At 45.7% G+C, this 21,733-nt stretch overlaps 1 protein-coding gene across 1 annotated transcript; it reads left to right on the forward strand.

The window, feature by feature from the left end:
- The first annotated feature begins 13,640 nt into the window (after positions 1-13,640).
- Positions 13,641-16,150, forward strand: LOC132217189 (speedy protein E4A-like). The gene is given in 6 exon segments (XM_059667271.1): positions 13,641-13,674; positions 13,721-13,779; positions 13,975-14,008; positions 14,011-14,065; positions 15,741-15,912; positions 16,082-16,150. Coding segments are annotated over 6 exon segments (423 nt in total).
- Positions 16,151-21,733: the final 5,583 nt, after the last annotated feature.

Raw genomic sequence — 21,733 nt, forward strand, 5'->3', positions numbered from 1 at the left:
CTGCCCTTGATTACTGACCTCAGAATTTTATGGTAGCTCCTCTTGTTACCATGTGTTAACACCCTTGACTAAACAGTCAAGTATTGTTGATTCAATATCAATAGCAGTAGCCCTACTGTTCTCAGCCCTGGCTGCTCATCATGACTTAATGTCTGTGATCAAGGGCTGCTTACAGTAGTTGCTGACTTGATAGGAATTCAGGGGGCAAGAGAGGTTCCTGAGAGATTGCACCAAGCTACAAGGTCCTGGAGATAGAGTTGATTAGTCAGGGTTTTTCCCCAAAGCATTTGAATCTATAAAAGCAAGAGGTCTCTTGAGGAACATCAAGCCAGGAGGTTAGATGGACCCACAATGAGGACAATCATTCATAATTCAGCAGCCAGGTTAACTGGAAGCAGGCTCAAAGTATTTTGTGAGATGGGTTGCCACAAGACTCAGGAATAAACCTGTGCATAACTCTTGGGTGTTGGCGGCCATCTTTGTGAGTCTCTGTAGGGTGGAGGATGAGTCTGAGAACCTCTGAAGTCTAGCATAATTGGATACTTGCTGTTTCATCCAAAGGACGCCAAATAACCTAGTTTTTGAGGATCAAGAACTCCTAAGACATAAAAAATTTAAACACTGATCTTAACCTTTGCTATTGAGCATCACAAACATGTGACTTTATGCTGCTTTTGAGTTTCAGGACCTCCTATTCCATTTTCCCCCTTGTTTAGTGGTATAAAATATACCAAATGAAGTCAAAAGAAGGAAAAAGACAATGAGATACCTGAAAATCCACATGTTGAATTTAAGTAATTGAATACGGGCTGCAAATGAGGAAAATAACCAAACTTAACATGACTGGGTTTCTCATCTGAGACTCCCAAATCCCAGAATAAACATTAATCAGCAAGGATCCATTTCCCTTTGGGCTTTAAGTAAATCCTATTTGTTTTCTGTTATATCATGAGGTGTGCAGTTGAATGACATGACCAAGTAAGCTAATATGTGGTAAGTAGGCCCAAAATCATGTATCACTGCCAGATCCCATTATTTAAAAGAATTAATTTGTTCTTAACCTTTCTAGATCTTAAGCCCTTTTGTTAATGTGATGATATTTGTGAAAAAATGTCTACACATACAGCATTTTGCATACATTTGAAGGTTGATGGGCCTCAAGTCCATCCCTTGGTCTCTGTTCCATGGATCTCAAGTTAAGAACTCTGATTTATGTTTGGGGGATCACCTAGGAATCTCTTCACTACAAGGAAGATCTGTTGGGAGTGAACTGCCACCATTTTGTCTCAAGTTTGCTGAGAAACCCACTGAACTACGTACGTATTGACATAAAAGAATCATAGAGTTTTAAAAGAGACCTAGCCCAACTAAAATGGAAAGCAAGATTTTGACAAGCCAACTTTATCTTACTACAATATAAATAGTTAATGTCAACCAAAGAATTGGGTATCTTTTCATTACAATGGTACCAACCATATCCACTAAAAGTGCAAATTCATTTGTGTGAAGTGGGCAGATCCTCAGAAAACATCTGCTTAGGAAATAGATGCTCATAGCTTGTAACAGCATATCATTATAATGCAGCGATTTCACCATTCCTATTTAGGAGCCAATAAATTGCCCAATAGGACAGCTAGAAATCTGGTAGTGGGCTATCCTAATATCAGGAGATAGACAGAGATACATGTTGGAAATGAAAAATCTACACTCCGTTAGAAAGTCATATTCAGTAGACACCATGCTTTTGTTTTTTCCAAAAAGTACAATTTTTTTTCTATTTGAAAAAAACGTCTCTGTTAGTTGTGGAGACATACAGTCCCTCACTACATCAGAGACTAAACATGAAAAAATGAACTGAATCAACTTTCTCTGAGAAGTCACTGATGAAAATAAATGAGTATAAATGAATTAATACTAAACAAGAGTTTTCCATGTATTTTCCCTTTATTGCATGGTGGAATAATGTTGAGGGGGCCCTAACCGGTTTGGCTCAGTGGATAGAGCGTTGGCCTCCAGATTGAAGGGTCCCAGGTTCGATTCCAGTCAGGGGCATGTACCTTAGTTGTGGGCACATCCTCAATAGGGGATTGCAGGAGGCAGCTGATCGATGTTTCTCTCTCATCGATGTTTCTCTCTATCCCTCTCCCTTCCTCTCTGTAAAAAATCAATAAAATATATTTTTTTAAATAATGTTGAGGGGAAAACTAAATTCATGTTTTCCCTGGTAGCATAGCTTAACAAGAAGTGCTTCCACAAACCTATGAGCTTTCATAGCAAACTGCTGAGTACATCTAGATCAGCCGTGGGCAAACTACGGCCCGCGGGCCGGATCTGGCCCATTTGAAATGAACTAAAAAAAAAAAAAGACCGTACCCTTTTATGTAATGATGTTCACTTTGAATTTATATTAGTTCACACAAACACTCCATCCATGCTTTTGTTCCGGCCCTCCGGTCCAGTTTAAGAACCCATTGTGGCCCTCGAGTCAAAAAGTTTGCCCACCCCTGATAGATAGTAGGGTTAAAAGCCCACCTTATGATAAATTACTCTAGACTCTAATTTGGCTAAATTATTTGTGGTACAAAAAGAGATTTAATGCCAAGCTCTTAATTTGAGCTACACGTAATATTTCCATTTTTAAAATAATCCTCACCTGAAGACATGTTTTATTGATTTTTTAGAGGGAGAAGAAGGGGAGGAGAGGAACATCAATGAGAGAAACATTGATCGGTTGCCTCCTATAACTCACAACCTAGATATTTGCCCTACTAGGGAATTGAACCCACAACCTTTTGATGTATGGCACAACACTCCAACCAAGACACCCACCCAGGGTACATACAATATTTCAAGACCAACTTTCATTACTATCAATTTACAAATGAATTATGTGTAAGCAACTGAATAGTGTAACAACAAAAAAAACATGTATTAGGCTTTTCTTTGATCACACTCTAGTTTTATTAACACAGTGTTTTTTAAGATGCTGAAAGAAATTGGAGAGATTACTGACTAGTCTTTTTTAAAATATATTTTTATTGTTTTCAGAGAGGAAGGGAGAGGGAGAAAGAGAAACATCAATGATGAGAGAGACTCATTGACTGGCTGTCTCCTGCATGCCCCCTGCTGGGGATTGAGCCCACAACCCAGGCAGGTAGGTGCCCTTGACTGGAATTGAACCCAGGAACCTTCAGTCCACAGGCTGATATTCTATCCACTGAGCCAAACCAGCTAGGGCCTGACTAGTTTTTTATCTACAAGTTTATCTATTGTTCACTGAGTGGAATTACTATTTTTGAACAGTCATAAAAGGTGTGAAATTTAGTGGTTAAGTGAGGACTCTGGTGGCAGACTTCCTGGGCTAGAACCTCACCTCTGCCAAGTTCTAAATAGCTTCTTGGGTAAATTACTTAATCCCTCTGGGCCTCAATGTCTTCATCTGAAAAAAGTGAGAGCCCTAGCCGTTTGGGCTCAGTGGATAGAGCATAGGCCTGCGGACTGAAGGGTCCCAGGTTTAATTCTGGTCAAGGGCACATGCCCAGGTTTCGGGCTTGATCCCCAGTAGGGGCATGCAGGGGGCAGCCAATCAATGATTCTCTTATCATTGATGTTTTTCTCTCTCTCTCTCTCTCTCGCCTTCTCCCTTCCTCTCTGAAATGAAAATATATTTTATTATTTTTTTAATATATTTTATTGATTTTTTACAGAGAGGAAGGGAGAGGGATAGAGAGTTAGAAACATCGATGAGAGAGAAACATCGATCAGCTGCCTCCTGCACACCCCTCACAACCAAGATACATGCCCTTGACCGGAATTGAACCTGGGACCCTTCAGTCTGTAGGCCGACGCTCTATCCACTGAGCCAAACCGGTCAGAGTAATATATTTTATCTTTAAAAAACCCTTACTTAAAAAAAATAAGTGAGAATCACAACTGTGCTCACCTCCTAGGGTTATTGTCAGTATTAAATAGGATGATCCATTTAAGAAATAGGTCAGTGCCTAGGACATGGCAAATGTTCAATAAGCGGTAGCTATGATGCTGATGCTGCCTCTAAATATGAAGACAGAGAGAAGGATAGAGGAAGAAGAAAATAAAAACAGAGAAAATATAATATTTCCTGAGCATGTCTCTCTTGAAAACTATACTTGGGGCTTTCAAATACATAGATTTGAAAAATGCTACAAAAAACACTGAGTGATATGCACAACCTTCCAATATGTGCTCAATGCCCCTTAATTTAACCTTAATTAAAATGGTAAATTTGATGTTATTTCATCACAATAAAAAGGGAAGGAAGAGCAGGAGGGAGGAAGGGAATGGGGGGGGGGGATTGATGGAGGGAGGACGGCGGGGGGGAGGGGGGGAAGATCCAGTGCCCAGGTGAATAGCAGACACATGAGGTAGGCAGGCCCTTCAGAGGAATCATCCCTGATCCTGCAGGACACCAAGTGGTTAGTCTCTTTTCTGCACCTGTACTCCCCACCTTCACAGAGAACCTCATGTTCTGTCATGAATTAGAGATCTTTCCATGTAGTCTTTCTGTGTATGGGATATTTATTCATAGGATACACGAGTGGTAGTGAAATTTCTGGGTCAAGAGTGAATTTTTTTTAAGAGTGAAACTTTTGATATGTAGACTAGAGTTTAATTGGAATTGAGGGGCAGACTTTGGGTGATCCATGGACTCCCTGAAATTGTAGACATATCTGAGTGCGTGAGCATGTGTAGTTTCCTAGGATTTTAGTTTCTCACAGTGTCTCTTAGACTAAAACATGCCTGAGGCTAGATGTGTCCCCCGAACAGAATTCTGAACATTGTGTCTATAATCATCCGGCTTTGGCAAAGGGAGTGTTTTAAAGTAACTTTATCATTCGACAATTCACTGTACATGGGATCTTTTTTTACACACGTATCTCATTCTTGTAAGGTCTGAGCATTTCTCCTTCCCCTAAATGTCCTTGTGACCTCCCTCTCTCATCAGACTAAGTTCTGAAATAGGAATGGGAAAGGAGAGAGTCCAGCCTATTTCAAGTTCAGAATGGAGAGAACACAGCATCTCCTGGGGAGGGGTAAAGAATGGTGCTGCCATAGAGGAGAGTGTTGGAGGCTGGACAAGAGGCTGATGGGTCAGCGGCAGGAGGTATGGTTGACCCCCGATTTCCAGGAGCAGTGCACACATGGCAGTTCATGGGTTTGGATCCTTCAAGCTGCTTGCCAGGTTGAAATGACTAATGACATCAGAGGCTTCCGACCTTCCCGATTGGAAGGACCAAATTCCGTGGTGCTTGGCAACAGAGGTGGGCAACAGCATCTTCTCCAAGAATTTGAACAGATAGGAGTCTAGGTGTCCTGAAAGGGAAAATTTGGAAGAAATAATGACCAGTTGTGAACCTGAAAGGACAGAATAGGACTGATAGCTGTGTCCTTAACCCCTCTTCCAAGAAAAAGCCGCAGAATGTATCAGTTACTCAGCTTGCCCTTATCTCGGCCAATGGGAAAGCAGGGGAAACTAGCCCAAGGCCAAGAGTATGCTAGCCACCCCCCTGTCTTTGTGTAACCAGACCCTAGCTGCACCCTGCCCTTGCGTCACTAGCCCCCAGCCCTCACTCAACCAACCGGAATTGGCCAAATCACTAGTCAGAGTGTGCCCCCACCCCCTGACCTCAAGCCCTATAAATTCTTTGTTCCCTTGGGACTCGGGGCTCTCTCTTGCATCCAGTAATGGAGGCGGGGGACCAAGTCCGGGGCTTGAATAAAAGACTCTATGCTTTTGCATCGGACTCGGCTCCCTAGTGGTCTGTCTTGGGGGATCTTGAAATCTGGGCATAACATTTGGGGGCTCGTCCGAGACCCCCAAGACTCACGAGGGACCCCGATCCAGAGAGTCTGACTGACCATGGTAAGTGTCTGCGTGCTGTCTATTCTGTTCTGTGTGTTCTGTCCTGTGTGAGCTCACTTCTGAAATCTGTATTGCCCGTAAAGGCCTAGGTGGATGCACTGGGGGGCCACGGGCGGGAGGAGACAGGGGACGCCCCGATCCTCCATCTGGAGGGGTGCAGAAACCCCTCAATCTGAGACAAGTGGTGCATGGCCATCGTCTAATCTGTAGTTTTGTTTCCGCAGAGTCAGAAGCTTGTTTTGGTTTTGCTTCCATAGAGTTGGAAGACTGTATTTGTCTGGGTTTGTGTGTTTTTTTATGTTTTCTGTGGACTTACTGGACGGACGTTATGGGACAGACTCAAACTACTCCTTTAAGCATTATGGTCGTTTTAAAGTCAAGGGCTGGGTCAAACCTGCTTGCCAGCCTCAGGTGTGGTTTTCTAGAACTGCTGGGAACTTGGGACCTTGAAGCTTACTCAATTCAAATGATAAAAAACTTATGTCTAGCCGAAACCGGTTTGGCTCAGTGGATAGAGCGTCAGCCTGTGAACTGAAGGATCCCGGGTTCGATTCCGGTCAAGGGCATGTACCTTGGTTGCGGGCACATCCCCAGTGGGGAGTGTGCAGGAGGCCGCTGATCGATGTTTCTCTCTCATCAGTGTTTCCAACTTTCTATCTCTCTCCCTTCCTCTCTGTAAAAAATCAATAAAATATATTTTAAAAAAAAACTTATGTCTTGCATTTTTGAAGTTTATTCTTAAAAATATTACTGATTGAGAAATGCTGAATATTTGACTTGCCAGCTAAAAGTTTAAGATTCTGATTGAATTGGGGAAAATTGTGTGTTGTGGTAGCTAAATGCCTTTGCTAAATGAATGTCTGGTGAAAGTGTATGAATGTGGAGGGAGGGGGCCTGCCCTCTCCTCTCCTTTGTGTGTCTCCACAACTTCAGTCAGGCGGGCAACTGAGTGAGGATCTGTGAAAACAGGTCACCCCCTCCCTTGTCTGTCTCTCATCACTGATCATCATGAGGTCGGGACAAAGTAAACCTGCTGTTCTTAATTACATGTTAAAAAATTTTTAAAGGGGTATAATAGAGATTGTGGAATTGGAATGAATGCTGAAACATTGAGGAAGCATGAGTGAACAGCTGTTTGTTTGTGTGGGACTAGCCAATTTGCTACCGAGAGGGGTGACTGGATGCAGTCTTAACTCCTCCGGTCGGTTCTCACCAAAAACGTTGGTCGAGAATTCTGTTCTGGGACATGGGTGCCAGGAGTGCCCCCACGCTTGTCTGGGGAGTTGGGCATTGTTTTGTTTATCTGCTCAGCTCCAGTCTGGGCTAGTCTACTGAGAGAATGTGAATACGAGTGTTTGTCTATTTTGGCTGCTCATTACTAGTCTGTGTGAAGTGAAAATTACTTTGATTTATTTTGCATTTCTGTTAATTCAACTGGCTGAACGTTTGGACTGGACCCGCGATGGGCTGCAAGAATCTCTAGCAGTTCTCAGAGTCTTTTGCTCACCATTACAGAAGGAATCAGCCCACTTAGTTAATATAAATTTTTGTCTATAAGTTGCTCTTACCTGGGTTGTAAATCGCTGTAATTCCAAGATTGCTTGTAAAAAGAAAGAGAGAAGTCTTTTCAAGTTAACTGTTTACTTAGCAAATTAACAAAGTAGCAAATTTCAAAGAACTTGTTATTCATGGTTTTCTTATCTCTTTGGTGGACAGCTCCACAGGATGGAGAAATTTACTACCTGTGACTGTATTTTGTTTAACTTGCTGTTTTCAATTGTTTATTAGAATCCTCATAGGGGATATAACCTGGTCTTTCCCTCCCTCCCTCATCCCAATTCTGAAAGCATTTGTAACTGGATTTCAGATGGTCTCCAGGTTTTCTGTCTGCAAGAAACCTCCCTATGCACCCGTTATATTTCCAGGCCAACTCTGTGAGGAAAAGCAATGGGCCTGGGCTGAGACAAGGGAGGCAGGGGTGTTGGCAGTTATGCTGCTGGCTGCAAACCTAACAGGTCTTATCAATGAACTTCAAGGTCACAAAAAGTAACTGTAAGCACAGTCTTTCTCTGCCCTGGTTTATTCTTTTAACCCCTCCCATGCTGAATCAGACCGATACCTGTTCTTAGTTTTATCACAAAAGGTCTAGATATATCTTAAGAGTAAAAGTACATTTAAAATATGTTCATAAATATTAATCTAAAATTGCTGAATGTTCACTTTTGGTAATCATTAAAGGATTAAGGTTTCTAAGAATTAAAAAAAAAAACAACTAAACTCCCACTAGAAAAGCAGAGGAGGAACAAAGCTAGAGTCTGCAGCCGCCCTGGTGATTTAGAACTGTTTTGTTAGGCAGACTCAGCCCCTGAGAGCCAGGTCAAAGAAGGGGGGCTGAATGCCTGAGCTGCCCACAAAGCCCGGAAGCCCCTGGTGGAGAAGAAGCAGCACACGGATCAATGAGAGCCTACAGGAGCTGCGGCAGCTGCTGGCGGGCACAGAGGTGAGGCAGGCGGGCCAGTGCCCAGGGGATGCTGAGCGATCGGACGGGGGTCAGGACATAGCCTGGCCTCACCTCCCTCCCCCACCTGGCGCCCCCGCCAGCGCAGGTGCAGGCTAAGCTGGAGAACGCCAAGGTGCTGGAGCTGACGCTGCAGTGCGTGCTGCAGGAGTGCTGCAGGGCAGGGCTTGTGGGTGTGAGCAGCTGCAGGCAGAAGCCAGCGAGCGCTTTGCTGCCAGCTACATCCAGTGAACCCCCTGCTTGAGTCCATACCACTGCAAAAGGGCAGTGGCTTCCGGGATTTGCTGGGGGACGCTCTGGCCGAGCCCCTGGGAGACCCTATGCAGAGCAGCTGGCTCACAGGAGGGGCTGATATCCCCTTCTAGTGCACTCCCTTGAAAGAGGCCTGGTTGCTGCTCTGCCACGAAGGAAACTGGTAGAAAGGCAAGAAAGCAGGGCCCTAAGGGTTAACAAAAAGGCACTCTCCCTGGACCTGGAAGCCATCAGGACTTTGAAATTCTCCAAGAGAGGAGGAGTCTGACTCAGAGACTGGCTGAAACCTCGTTGGGTTAGAAAAACTGGAGGCTGCATATTGAACTTACAGACTGCAGTTTGCTGGGCAGAGGTCCAAGCCCAGTTATATAGAGGTTAAACTACCTGTGTACAGCAAAACAACTTTCTCCTGTGCCAGAATACATTTTAAGAAAATTCAATGCATGATAGACCAGTAAGCTGGGACAAGTAAAATAGGGAAACTGAGCAGAAATCCTGTCTTCCCTAAACCAATGACACTTGGGAGTAAATGCTTTGCATTTGCCTCCCTAAACAAAGGTTAAATAGTTTATGTCAATCTGATTAGTGTCATTTGTTGTCCACACCCAGGGACAAATGAAGTTAGAAAATAAGCCTTATTTTGATTAGTTATTTTATTCAGGAGGAGCCAACCCGGTCCCTCCCTGCAACATGAATGATAAAATGTATGTTAAGGAATTTTAAAATTGTTCAAACCTCGCTGCCTTGGGTCCAGTTCTGCGTGTGTAAGAAGGGACAGAGTAAAGTTTAGTAGCAGGCCAGAAGAAGAAGCTGGCAAGGCCATCCAAACCACCCAGCCGCTATTGGCCAGAGCCACCTGAGGCAGACCTCCTCAGACTGGCAACAGCTGACTCTGACTAGGACAGACTGGGCTTTTTCCAACTGGGCCCCCATGAGCCGATGGTCAAAATGAAGATCGGGGGCCAGACTGGGAACTTTATGATTGATACAGCGGCAGAGCACTCGGTAGTTACTCAGAAGGTAGCTCCCCTCTCAGGACAGGAAGTCACCATTATTGGAGCTACTGGTAGGGTACCACAGCTGCAGACTGTTCTGCCACCCCTGCTGATGTCAGTTAGGCGGCCATCAGGTGGTTCATGAATTCCTATATTTACCAGTTGACCTGGTCCCTCTAATGGAAGCAGAAACCACTTTTGCCCCAGATGGCTCAGCACAGCCTTGACTAGGTGAAGAGACCTCTCCAATGATCCTGTCCTTAGCAGTGCTGAGAGAGAAAGAATGGAGACTTTATACCCCCCAGCCAAAGGCCCCCCACATCTGTTCTTGTCAGGCCCCCATCAGGGGACTTGGGCAGTGTTCCTGTTATCTGCCAAAATTCCCAAGTAAAAGTACTTGTTCACTGAAAAGATGTAAATATGGATGTTTATTTGATGTTTATATGTCTACTTAGGTATAAATATTTGTAGATAAATAGAACCCCCGGTTAATTTTCTGGTGTATTCTGGAGCAGCCTATTCAGTCTTGACAGAGCCAATGGGACAAGTAACATCTAAGAAGACGCCAGTTCTAAGAGCCACCGGACAAACTGCCTTTTTCCTTGGACATCAAAGAGGACTGTGGACCTCAGAAAGAACACAGTAACTCATTCGTTTCTAGTCATGCCAGAATGCCTGTACCCCTTACTTGGACGTGATCTCTTACAGAAATTACGAGCCATCCATAAGCTTGTTCAAGATGCCTTGCCAGTGCCACCTCAGACTCTGTACATCCTTTCCAGCCTGGGGACTCGGTGTGGGTAAAGAAGTTCACGACCCCAGGACTCACCCCAACTTGAAAAGGACTATACCTGCAGAAAATTGTATAATAGACTCAGATGATGCCTGCATCTTCATAGACATGGCTTCAGAACGACAAGGACAATTTTACCTTATATAGAAAGGTCAAAGAGTGGACTTTAGTCACCTCCCTAAAATGTTTGTATAGCCCTAACATGTGTCATGTTTGATAGCATGAGATTTAGCTGCCTGAAGCGGCCATGGTGCCAATATTATGTTTCATTGTATTAATATGTTGTATTAACCTTTGATTCTCTTGCAGGTTTGAATGTAGCTGTAGCTGTGGACCAGTGATGGTCTACAGTCCTTGGTAGTTTTTGGGAATAACTGGCAAGTGTCCAGTCTCCCACACGGAGGGACATTGTTATAGCTATGTGTTAGCTGTCCTGGAAGGGGACTATATGGAATGAACCCCAAAAGTAAAGGGTGTCTGGCTGCCAAGAGGGCAGATACCCAACTGGACAAAGAAGAATATCCACCAGGTTTTGGTCTCTATTAAGAAACAGCTGACAGTTGGCAGCCTGTGTACTGTCTTGCAGGCCTGCATGACCATGCCCATGTCAGGGGTGGTACAAACCTCAGCTGTAGAGAGCTGGGAAAGGTCTATTAGAATGGAAGGTCTGAGGCATAGTTATGCATTTTTGAAGTACTGACAAGAAAAATCAGAAGATCTTAGAGCAGATCAGTATGTTTTTCTCCTTATATAATTCCTCTGAAATCTGGCAATGCTTAATAAGTCATGGCAATACATTTCTTTGCATGAAATCAATAAGACCGGTTTTCAGTAGTGATTTTATTAACCGGAAACATTGACTGGAGTATCATGTTTTAAAGAAACCTGTCTGAGCTCTGAAGACTTGAAGCCAATAAGAGTGCCACAAAGCCTGGTATCCTGCTTGGGAGCCCTGAAGATGGCTGGCGCTGGAGCGTCAGGCCCATGCCCTACCATCACTGGCGGTTGGTAAGAGTAGAAGGGGAGCAATAAGGACGCCTCTGCGTCCCTGCAGAACCCCCACACGCTCTGGGCCACAACGAATAGGAGGGTTACTGAGATGGGCCTTAAAGCCTAGAGCATGGGCTCAGGTGGAGTTGCTACAGGTGAGGGATTCACCTAACGCAGCAGATACCGCAGGCAGGCCTGATGGCAGCTGGAAAGCTTGGCTTCCTGGCCCTATGGGGCACATTAAGATTCAATCATGAAATTCCAGCAAAGGTAGTCAGTTACCATTCTTGTTGTGTTTATGCAAACATCAGGCCAAATTGAATACAGTAGATAAATTAGTCTTGATTTGGCTTTTTGATAACCATAGAGGAATTTTAAGGAGAAAAATCCTATTTTAATAGAGGTTGTTAAAACTGAAATGTTTTCTTTCCCTTCCACCGGACCATTTGTTATAGTTTGTCTCTGCCAGATCACAAGCCCTGCTCCTTCTGTGCCCAGGACAGCAAGGAGCCTGACTGGAAGGTGACCTCTGACCAGACACACCCGCTGCAGATCACCCTCAAGAAGACAGCGGACCTCAGCAGACCCCTTGTAGTCCTCCTGATGCTGTTGACTTTTGGCCCTTGCATTATTAACGGACTAGTCCAATTTGTCAAGGACTGTATAAAAATAATTCAGTTGATAGTTCAGTCCGTCTCATGATTGAGCCGGAAGTTCCAAGACAAGGGGGAAATGAAAGGACAGAACAGGACTGATAGCTGTGTCCTTAACCCCTCTTCCAAGAAAAAGCCGCAGAATGTATCAGTTACTCAGCTTGCCCTTATCTCGGCCAATAGGAAAGCGGGGGAAACTAGCCCAAGGCCAAGAGTATGCTAGCCACCCCCCTGTCTTTGTGTAACCAGACCATAGCTGCACCCTGCCTTGCGTCACTAGCCCCCGGCCCTCACTCAACCAACTGGAATTGGCCAAATCAGTGGTCAGAGTGTACCCCCACCCTCTGACCCCAAGCCCTATAAATTCTTTGTTCCCTTGGGACTCGGGGCTCTCTCTTGCATCCAGTAATGGAGGCGGGGGGGGGGGAACCAAGTCCCGGGCTTGAATAAAAGACTCTATGCTTTTGCATCAGACTCGGCTCCCTAGTGGTCTGTCTTGGGGGATCTTGAAATCTGGGCATAACAAACCCAGTTTCCACGGTGAGAACCAGAGACTACAGCCTACTGTTCAGGGTGCCCCCTAGAGGTGAGAGTAGTTGAAGTCGTCCCAGGACTCTCAGGTGAGGAAACTGGGGGCAGAAGGGATTTGAGAGGGTTGACCATTGAGGAAGGGGGACCTGAGTGGTGTGTGTGTGAAAGAGAGATTCAGAAAGCCAGGGACTATAGGAGATCACAGGAACTGGGGACAAGGAAATCCCCACGAAAGGAAAGCCTGGAAAGGAGGCTAGGAGATGAGATCCAAGGATGAGAGAAGGGAAGGGAGGAAATAGTGAAGGGTTCCTCTCTTTTCGCCTCCAGTGGGAGAAATTATCACCAACAAGGAAGGGTTTTGAGGGCAAAGACGGAGAACAGCAGCAAGATGACTAGGGGACAGGTGGGCATCACCAAAGGAGTAAGATGGAAAGATGGCTGGGGGGAAGGCCAGTAGACTATGAGTCTGGAGACAATGGAGGGGTTTGCTTTGGGGGCGGGGAGCACATGAGGTGGACTGGGTATGCAGTTTGTTTTATGTAACCAGTAGCCCCTGCCAGTTAGCGAGCTCCCTCTCCTAGGAGGGCTCCGTGTCAATCACTCAGGGCACGCGAGGGATTCAGAGATAATGGAGGACTAGGCTACACTTCAAATGGGGCTGCACTTGGAGTCAGGCAGCTCAGTGTCAACTGCACCCTCTGCGACTTCTCAGCTCTGACTGGCCTTCTGATTCTAAACACCTTCATCTGTGTAAGAGGGCACATAATAAGGCCATCTTCCCACCCTGAAGGGACTGTCCACTGACAATGGCCATGGCATCGGATTATTTCAGCTCTGAATCGTGCAGATATGTGACTGACACCCTAGCTGTCACTCAGTCACCCCAGACTGGGGGGGTAAGGTTCAGGGGTCACCACTGCTTCCTTGTCCCAGGAACTATCTCCTCTGTCCCTCTTCCTACTGGCCTCGGCCTTGGCCACAATCCTGAAACTTCCCCAAGAGGGCCATGGTTCTGCGCTTGGCCCTGGAACGCTCCCATGGCAACCCTGTTGCTGTCCTCAAGCTAACATATGCCCTCTTTCACAGAGGATCCTGTCATTAAAAGATTCCTGGCCTGGGACACAAATCTGAGGCTCTCGGACAAGGTAAGAAGTACTCCTGCTCTGCCATCTATCCTGGGGCAGGGGAGAGCTTTCCGAGCCCACAATTCTCTCTCCAGCCTGATCAGCCTTGTCACCCCTTTCCTTCGGGGACCGAGGGGTTTCCTGCAGTGTGGACGGGCAGCCCTGCCTCAGCCCTGGCTCCTCCAGGATCTTTTATGTTTGTTCTCTTTCCATCAGTATCTCCTGCCCATGGTGATAGCTTATTTCAGGCGCTGGGCCTCTTCTCCTGGCAGGACCAGCCCTGTGAGTATTTTGCTTATTCTCATCAGTAAATATTCTTATCTGGGGAGATGGAGGGCAAGGTGTGGGTCTCTGACCTTTCACTTATTTTTTTTAACCTATTTATAGCTTCCTTTGAGTATGAATTGATAGGAGTATAGTGTTATTTAATGCTGTTTGTTGTTAAAGGCAACAACCCTATGGTCAGTTAAAAGACTGAACAAAGCCAAAGAAAACACAAAAGGGTCATCAAGAATTGACATCACTTTGCTCCCAAGTAAATAGGCTTAGGACTAGCCATTATTAATTCCCTCTCTCTCTTTTTTCCCTCTCCTTCGTTCTCTTCTCTCTTACACCAATTACAATACCAAATGTTATGGTCTTCCTCCTCAACTCCAGCTGGTGTGGCTCAGTTGTTATGGGTGTTCTCCCCTACACTGAAAGGTCCCAGTTTTGATTCCCAGTCTGGGCATATACACAGGTTGCAGGTTCCATCCCTGGCCCTGGTCAAGGCAAGTAAAGGAGGCATCCAATCATCCAATCGATGTGTCTCTCACATGGGTCTCTCTGGGTCTCTCTCTCTCTCTCCTCCCTCCTTTCATTTTCCCTAAAAATCAATGGAAAAAAATATCCTTAGGTGAGAATTAATAAATTGCTAGCTAGCTAGCTAAAACAGATCTATTGTAAAATGCTCCCCAGGTATGTTTCTCACAAGTCTCCTGAATATCCTTCCAAAACACAGGTCTAACCACTTCACCACCCTCCCCAACAATTTCATTTGCTAATTATCTTCTAATTCAAGGCCTGGGTTCTCAGCTTGAATTCAGGTCTTTGTGATCTCCATCAAACTTGCTTACCACCCTGATATTCCATTCTTTGTTTCACTGCTCTTCCAAACACCTTCCATGTGTTTTTATGTTATATTTTCCGTCTAGGTATTTTTAACATCTATGCATCTTTAAAAAAGACATATTCTTAAAATTGATTCAAACATCAAAATCTTCACATACCATCTCTAACCCCCCAATTTCTACATGCCAGTATCACTGTAATTAAAATTCTATTACAATGTGATATTTTGGATTATAATTATTTCTCTTCTATCTCCTTTTTCCTTCCCTAAATTCATTAGACAAGACACCTGTTGAGGACAGCTCTTGTCAACATATCAATGGCTTCTTAAAACATTCCACACAACGTTTTTATTTTTCTAAATGTTTAAGTTATATTGAGTCTTTAATGCAATCAGTTTTCCACTTGACTGTGAGAAAAACCATTCATTCGTTCATTCTATGCAACCTTATAAAGCCCAACTCATGGCCAGGGAAGGTGAGGATTGGAAGAGAATTTAAAAAGTGCTGTTGAGTTACTGGGCCTGTTAGTCATTTGGCAGGAAAGCGATGAAGACTGAAATGGACCGCATGGTCTCTGCCCTCAGCAGCTGTATGGGCACTGACACTATAGGGACACAGCTGTGTGCACACACAACAGGGTGAAAGAAAAGGGCCTGGCTTCCCCGCTGAATTTTATCTTCATCATCAAGATCTGAGAGGTGCCCTCAGGTCCCGCTCAGCTTCCTGATGCCTGGGTGTCCCTCAGAGACACTGGGTCGGGCTCCCGAGATCCTGTGTGAGGAGGATCCAGCCTGTGTGCTTCCTGGGAAGCTGACCACAGGCGGGTGCTCCCTGCCTGCTCCTGACTGGCAACCTCATGTCCTTCCTCAGCTACCTGGCCGTGGACATGGAGGAGAATTACCACGCCCCTAAACAGGCCATGCTGTCCTTCCTCTATGGGGAGAACATCTGCTCCCAGCGCCCCTTGTTCCACAAACTGCGACTCCAGTTCTTCCGTTCCATGGACTGGAGGGCGAGGGTCACGCGCGAAGAGTGCGAAGAGGTAGGTGGGCTGTGGGATTAGGGGGAGGGGACGACATTGGAGAGACAGGGGACCTTGGGGGATCGGTTTGGGGGCTTGGGGGTGACTAAGAATTGAAGGCTGGACCAGGGACGGGATGGGGTGCACCTGGAGAGTCATCATCTTCTCAGGGGGCTGTTTGTCCTTCCAGATCCAGGCTTTTGATCCAGGGCTCTGGGTGTGGAGGCGAGATCGCGCCCTCCTTTCCGAGACCACCTAAGGTAGGTCTGAAGGAAGGCGGTTGGAGCCCTCACAGGTACAGATGAAAGGATTTGTTGTCTCTTTAAGAAATCCCAGAAATCCAATGGCTGGACCCATGCTCATCGTCCCCCTCCTCATCACCTCCCCACACACTGAAGTGGACCCGCCAGGCACACAGCCAGGCACTGACTCAGCTCCCAGCCACAAGCTGACACACAGGCACCTCAGTGGGATGTGTGGGGGCCAGACTTCAAGATTTGGTGGAGTCATTTTAAACACAGCAACTAGGTCCAAGCAATCAATTTGTTGAAATGCTGAGTTTTTTGAAAACTGAATAAGTTTCCAAGTTTTTCCATATATTGTGACTTCCTGTTGTTCATTCACTTGGGCCTTTCTCCCTCAGGAATGCCAACCACAGGGATGTTCTGCACTGAAGTCAATGTCTAACAATAGGGTATCAGATGGAACAGTCTCTAAATCCAAACATAAACAGATAAATCCCCACTAGCTCTGTCTTCATCCAAGTTTACATGCAAACAAGTAGCCGATGGCCAGATCACCGTGTGTCCTTCACTTCCCCTGGCTCACAATCTCTTCCCTTGGACCATTACACGTCTCCCCTCAAGTTTATGGTCAAGGAAGTTTGTCAGGATGAGCGAAGGTTGAGAAATACTGGTCCCGCATGGCTTGCCCTGAGTGACACATGGGAGTTACAGATTGTGGCAGAGGACTGAGTTTTGGTTAAAATCTTGTGACCTCGCTACCTTAGTCCGTTCTGGCCGCTATAACAAAACACCACAGACTGGGTGGCTGATCAACAACAGACATTTGTTCCTCACCGTTCTGGAGGCTGGAAGGCTGCGATCAGGTGCTGGCACAGTGGGGTTCTGGTGAGACCGTCTTCTGTGCTGCAGACGGCCAACATGTCGCCATGTCCTTATGCAGTGGAAGGGGTGAGGCGAGGCATCTCTGGCGCCCTCTCTAAGGGCAGACAATAAGCTCATTCTTAGGGGCCCACCCAATGACCTAACCACCTCCCAAAGGCCCCCACCTCCTAATACCATCACCTCAGGGGTACTGAATTTGGGGGACACAAACACACCATAGCCCTAGCCTCGTTCAGACTCGGTATGATAGTTAAACATCCGGATCCAGAGTTAGGAGCAGGGATGGGGCACCTGGTCTCGTGGTCTGTGATGTGGCCATGTCAGTGACGTTTGCAGTGTGGCTGGAAGTTTAGATGTGAAGGAGCGCAAAAGGACCAAGGTGTGAGTGAGCTAGAGCAGCTCTCTCCCTAGGTGTGCTGCCCCCAGACAGTCACCTAGAGTCCTGGCTGTAAACAGGTCACTGGGTACATTAAGGAATGTTGGGACTCAGGGTCGTCGAAGTCCAAGCATCACACCTGGAAACAGTGGTTCAGGAGTGGGGTTGAGAAGGGAGGACTGGAGATAAAATGGGGCCTACAGGTTAGCCAAACTCTGTAGAATTGCCTGAGACTTTAATAATCTTTACATGTGGAGAGCTGCCTGTTTGGAATGTGACATCCTGTCTCTTCCTCTTACCTCTAGATCGCTGAGCCCAGGGCAGACTCCATTTTCAGCAGGAAGTCAATCCAGGACAGACAGGAGGAAGGGAAACATCAGAGGAGCCCAGAACGGAGTCTGTAGGAGGACAATACGGAACCAGGGTTTTTTCAGATTCCATCCCTCCCTAAGGCTCCATCCCAAATTTCACATTGTTTAATTCAAATCTCCCCTGAGGCAGAAGCTGGAGGTCCCACATTTTCTACACCTGGTTGTAGCCTTCCAGAGCCATCTGAAGGTGGCGTTTGGGGTCTCAGACTTGGAGGGAAATACTTTAAAGTATAAAATTAGAGCCCTAAGTTTGTGATAGCTGAATGTAGGCCATGCATTCTATGGTTTGTTTAGAAAATATTGCCCATAGGATTATTATATTTAGTCTCATATTTAATATTTATATATTTATGTTAGGTAGATTTGAACAGTCAGTAGTTTTATACTTTTTTTAATATATATTTTACTGATTTTTTACAGAGAGGAAGGGAGAGAGATAGAGAGTTAGAAACATCGATGAGAGAGAAACATCGATCAGCTGCCTCCTGCACACTCCCCACTGGGGATGTGCCCGCAACCCAGGTACATGCCCTTGACCGGAATCGAACCTGGGATCCTTCAGTCCGCAGGCCGACGCTCTATCCACTGAGCTAAACCGGTTCCGGCTGAATAGTCAGTAGTTTTAAAAAGCTTTCTGATGAGTATTATAGCTGGCATACATATGCAAATACTGTATAATTTTGTTTCCATTTTCAAGAGAGGTTTCTCTGGTTTTATCTATTATATTTATATAATATCAATTATCTTATAGGTAGGTGGTAGTTCCCCCATATTCTTAAAAATTTTTATTTTTTAGACTTTATTATTGAATTGTGAGAATTTGGGTGTAATTTATTTCCTTGCCTGGATGGCATGTTTGTATGTTAATTTAGATCATTAAAGAACACAAGGCAATGCATCTGGAGAAAATATAATACAGATGAATTCTCACCTTTGCGACGTGTCTGGTAATGTCAGTTTAATTAGCCTATTCACTATCAAATGATAATGTAGCTAAATGGGGCTGTGATTATTCAACCAAATTTCTTAACTCTGAGAAATAATCCCGAATTGTTTTCCACGTATTAGAAAAAAACAATAGAAGTTGAGGCAGATCCTAAGTTAGAGTCTGAGAGGGGGGAGAAGGGGACGGTATTGAGGCAGAAGAATGGGGAAGAGCAGAGAGAAGGGAGAAAGCAGCCCGGGTACCCAGGCAATAACCTGAAATTCAGAGTCAAGGACAGGTGACTCCACCAGACAAGCTTTCCTGGGAATGGGCTGTGACAAGGGGACCGCTGGGCACAAGAGAACGCACAGTGGTCACTCCTTTACCCCTCATGGGAGTCCTTTTCACAACCTCCAATAACAGTTTCAGGTGGTGAAGGAACATCTAGACCTGCGGTGAAGCAGGAGCCCTGGAAAAGAAATGAGGGTACTGGGGAAATTTCTGGGACGAGTTCAGGCTGTTAGGGAGATGGGCCTGGAGAAGGAGGAACTACTGCCGTGAACAGTGGATTGTGGAGGAAAGCTTCCTGGGAGAGGGGATGGTCAGAGAATGCTGGGACGGTCCCGCACCCCAAGCTTCCGTGTCCTCAGCTGTGGCCTCCCTCACAGCGCACAGATGTGCTTCACCCATTGGAGAAGCTCGCCTGAGCTTCCGGGACCTGGTTTTTCTTGGGATTTCAGTATGTAGCACCATCTAGTTTCTAGTCAATCAATCACTGGCCAGGAGGTTGAACTCAGTCCCCAGCGCCCTAGACTGGGCTCAAATCCCTGACCTGCAATCCCAGGGCTGGTCTTTCTGGCCTGACCGGCCCACGCCCTGAGGCCCCTCCTCCGCATAAGCCCAGGTGTGCTCCAAGGGGCCCCACGTGGTGTGCACACACCCCTACCACCCAGGACATTCCTCCAAGGAACCAGGGACAAGAACCAGCCAGAGTGTTCAAGATACGACACACTGAGCATGGCCGGTGGGCAGGGCAGGGAAACAGGTGTGGCTGCAGGAACAGTTTAGGCCAAAGCTGTGGCAGCGGAGACGGGGGATGCTGAAGCAGTGAGGAGTGGAACAAGGGGGTGCTCACAGCCTCTGGAGGAGCTCAGGGGATGCACCAACTCAGGACATGGGGCGAGTCTTCTCCACACGGTGTCTGGGCAAAAGGAATATGGGAGTTCTATGTACAATGCTTGTAACTGTTCCATAAATTGGAAGTTTTTTCAAAGTAAAATACTGATTAAAAAAGAATGCTATCAAATACATAGGGAATGACTCAAAGGGACTCAGAAGAAGCGATTCGCAGATGTACCCACTTACACATCAAAAGGAGTAACAACTTCAACCTACCAAAGTACTTAAATGTTTGAATCCATCAGCTCATAACAGTAACAAAAGGAAGCAAATGTAAAATCCTGTTCAATATTTTGGAAATTGTCTTCTTGTATGAACCACAGAACCAAGTAAAGAGGAGATGCTTTTCTTCAGAAAAGTAGTCCAGCTCATAAGTGAAGGAGAAAGGGTAGAGAAGCACCTTACCATTCTATAGCCTGTAATGAATCATTTGGTCACAGTAATGGGTATCAATCAACAGAAGCTAATCTCACAAGACAAAGACAGGAGGATAAAACAGGCTTCCAAAAGAAAGAGAGCACATGTCATGGACAAGAGTCTTGCCAAACACTCTGAACTGGTCCGAGTTAATTTCCAGTCTAACTACCAATCTTACAAGGCCTACAAGGAATAAAAAAAAAAAAAAAAAGTAAAGTTAAAACAGATGGCAATGCAATCCCCACAATCCATACTGTGAGAAACAGGATAAACAACCCAATTTCTTCAAAAAACAAATTGCAAAGAAATAACACAAGAGACATAAAGGGGAGTTACTATTAATAGATTTAGAACACCAATCTCCCACCTGAAACATATGGACGCTATTTGTGTCCTGACTGAAAAGAACAAACCAAACAACATTTAGAAAAGGGAAACTTTGAACACTGAATATTATTGAATCCTATATAATAATCCTATATAATAAAGAGGGAATATGCAAATTGACCATCACTCCAACACACAAGATGGCCACCCCCATGTGGACACAAGATGGCCGGCAGGGGAGGGCAGTTGGGGGTGACCAGTCATGCAGGGAAGGGCAGTTGGGGGCGACCAGCCCTGTAGGGGAGGACAGTTAAGGGCAATCGGGCCAGCAGGGGAGGACACTTAAGGGCAATCGGGCCAGCAGGGGAGCAGTTATGTGTCGATCAGGCTGGCAGGCGAGTGGTTAGGGGGTGATCAGGTTGGCAGGCAGGTGAGCGGTTGGGAGCCAGCAGTCCTGGATTGTGAGAGGGATGTGTCGACTGCCCTCTAGGGGTCCCAGATTGGAGAGGGTGAAGGCTTGGCTATGGGACACGCACACACACACACACACACACACACACACACACCATGCACAAATTTTGGGCTCCGGGCCTCTAGTATTATATAAGAAAGAATGGTACTGGGGTTATCTCCACTCACTTTTTTTAAAATATATTTTTATTGATTTCAAAGAAGAAGGGGGAGGAAGGGAAAACATCAATGATGAGAGAATATCATTGATTGGCTGACTCCTGCATACCCTGTATGGGGGATTGAGCCCATAACCTGGGCATGTGCCCTGACTGGGAATCGAACATTGAACTCCTGGTTTAGAGGTTAACACTCAACCGCTGGGGCACATCGGGTAGGCTCCACCCACTTTTTCACAGACTCTTTATCGATCAAGGATACACACAGAAATTCTCACAGGTAAACTTTTTTAAAAGTCAGGTAAAGGGAGAAAATAACAGTTTGGAAGAAACTCACGTCAAAGGCAGATGAATGGTCACCTGATGAAAAGAACTGGAAAAACTCCACTGGATTTGACTATAATTAGGTCACTACTAATCTTTACCCACAGGTGCAGGAAAATGGTAAGGACAAAGCCAAGACATTGAGAAATGAAGTGGGAATGAGCAGC

This window comes from Myotis daubentonii, chromosome 15, assembly GCF_963259705.1.
Source record: "Myotis daubentonii chromosome 15, mMyoDau2.1, whole genome shotgun sequence".
NCBI classification, from domain to species: Eukaryota; Metazoa; Chordata; class Mammalia; order Chiroptera; family Vespertilionidae; genus Myotis; species Myotis daubentonii.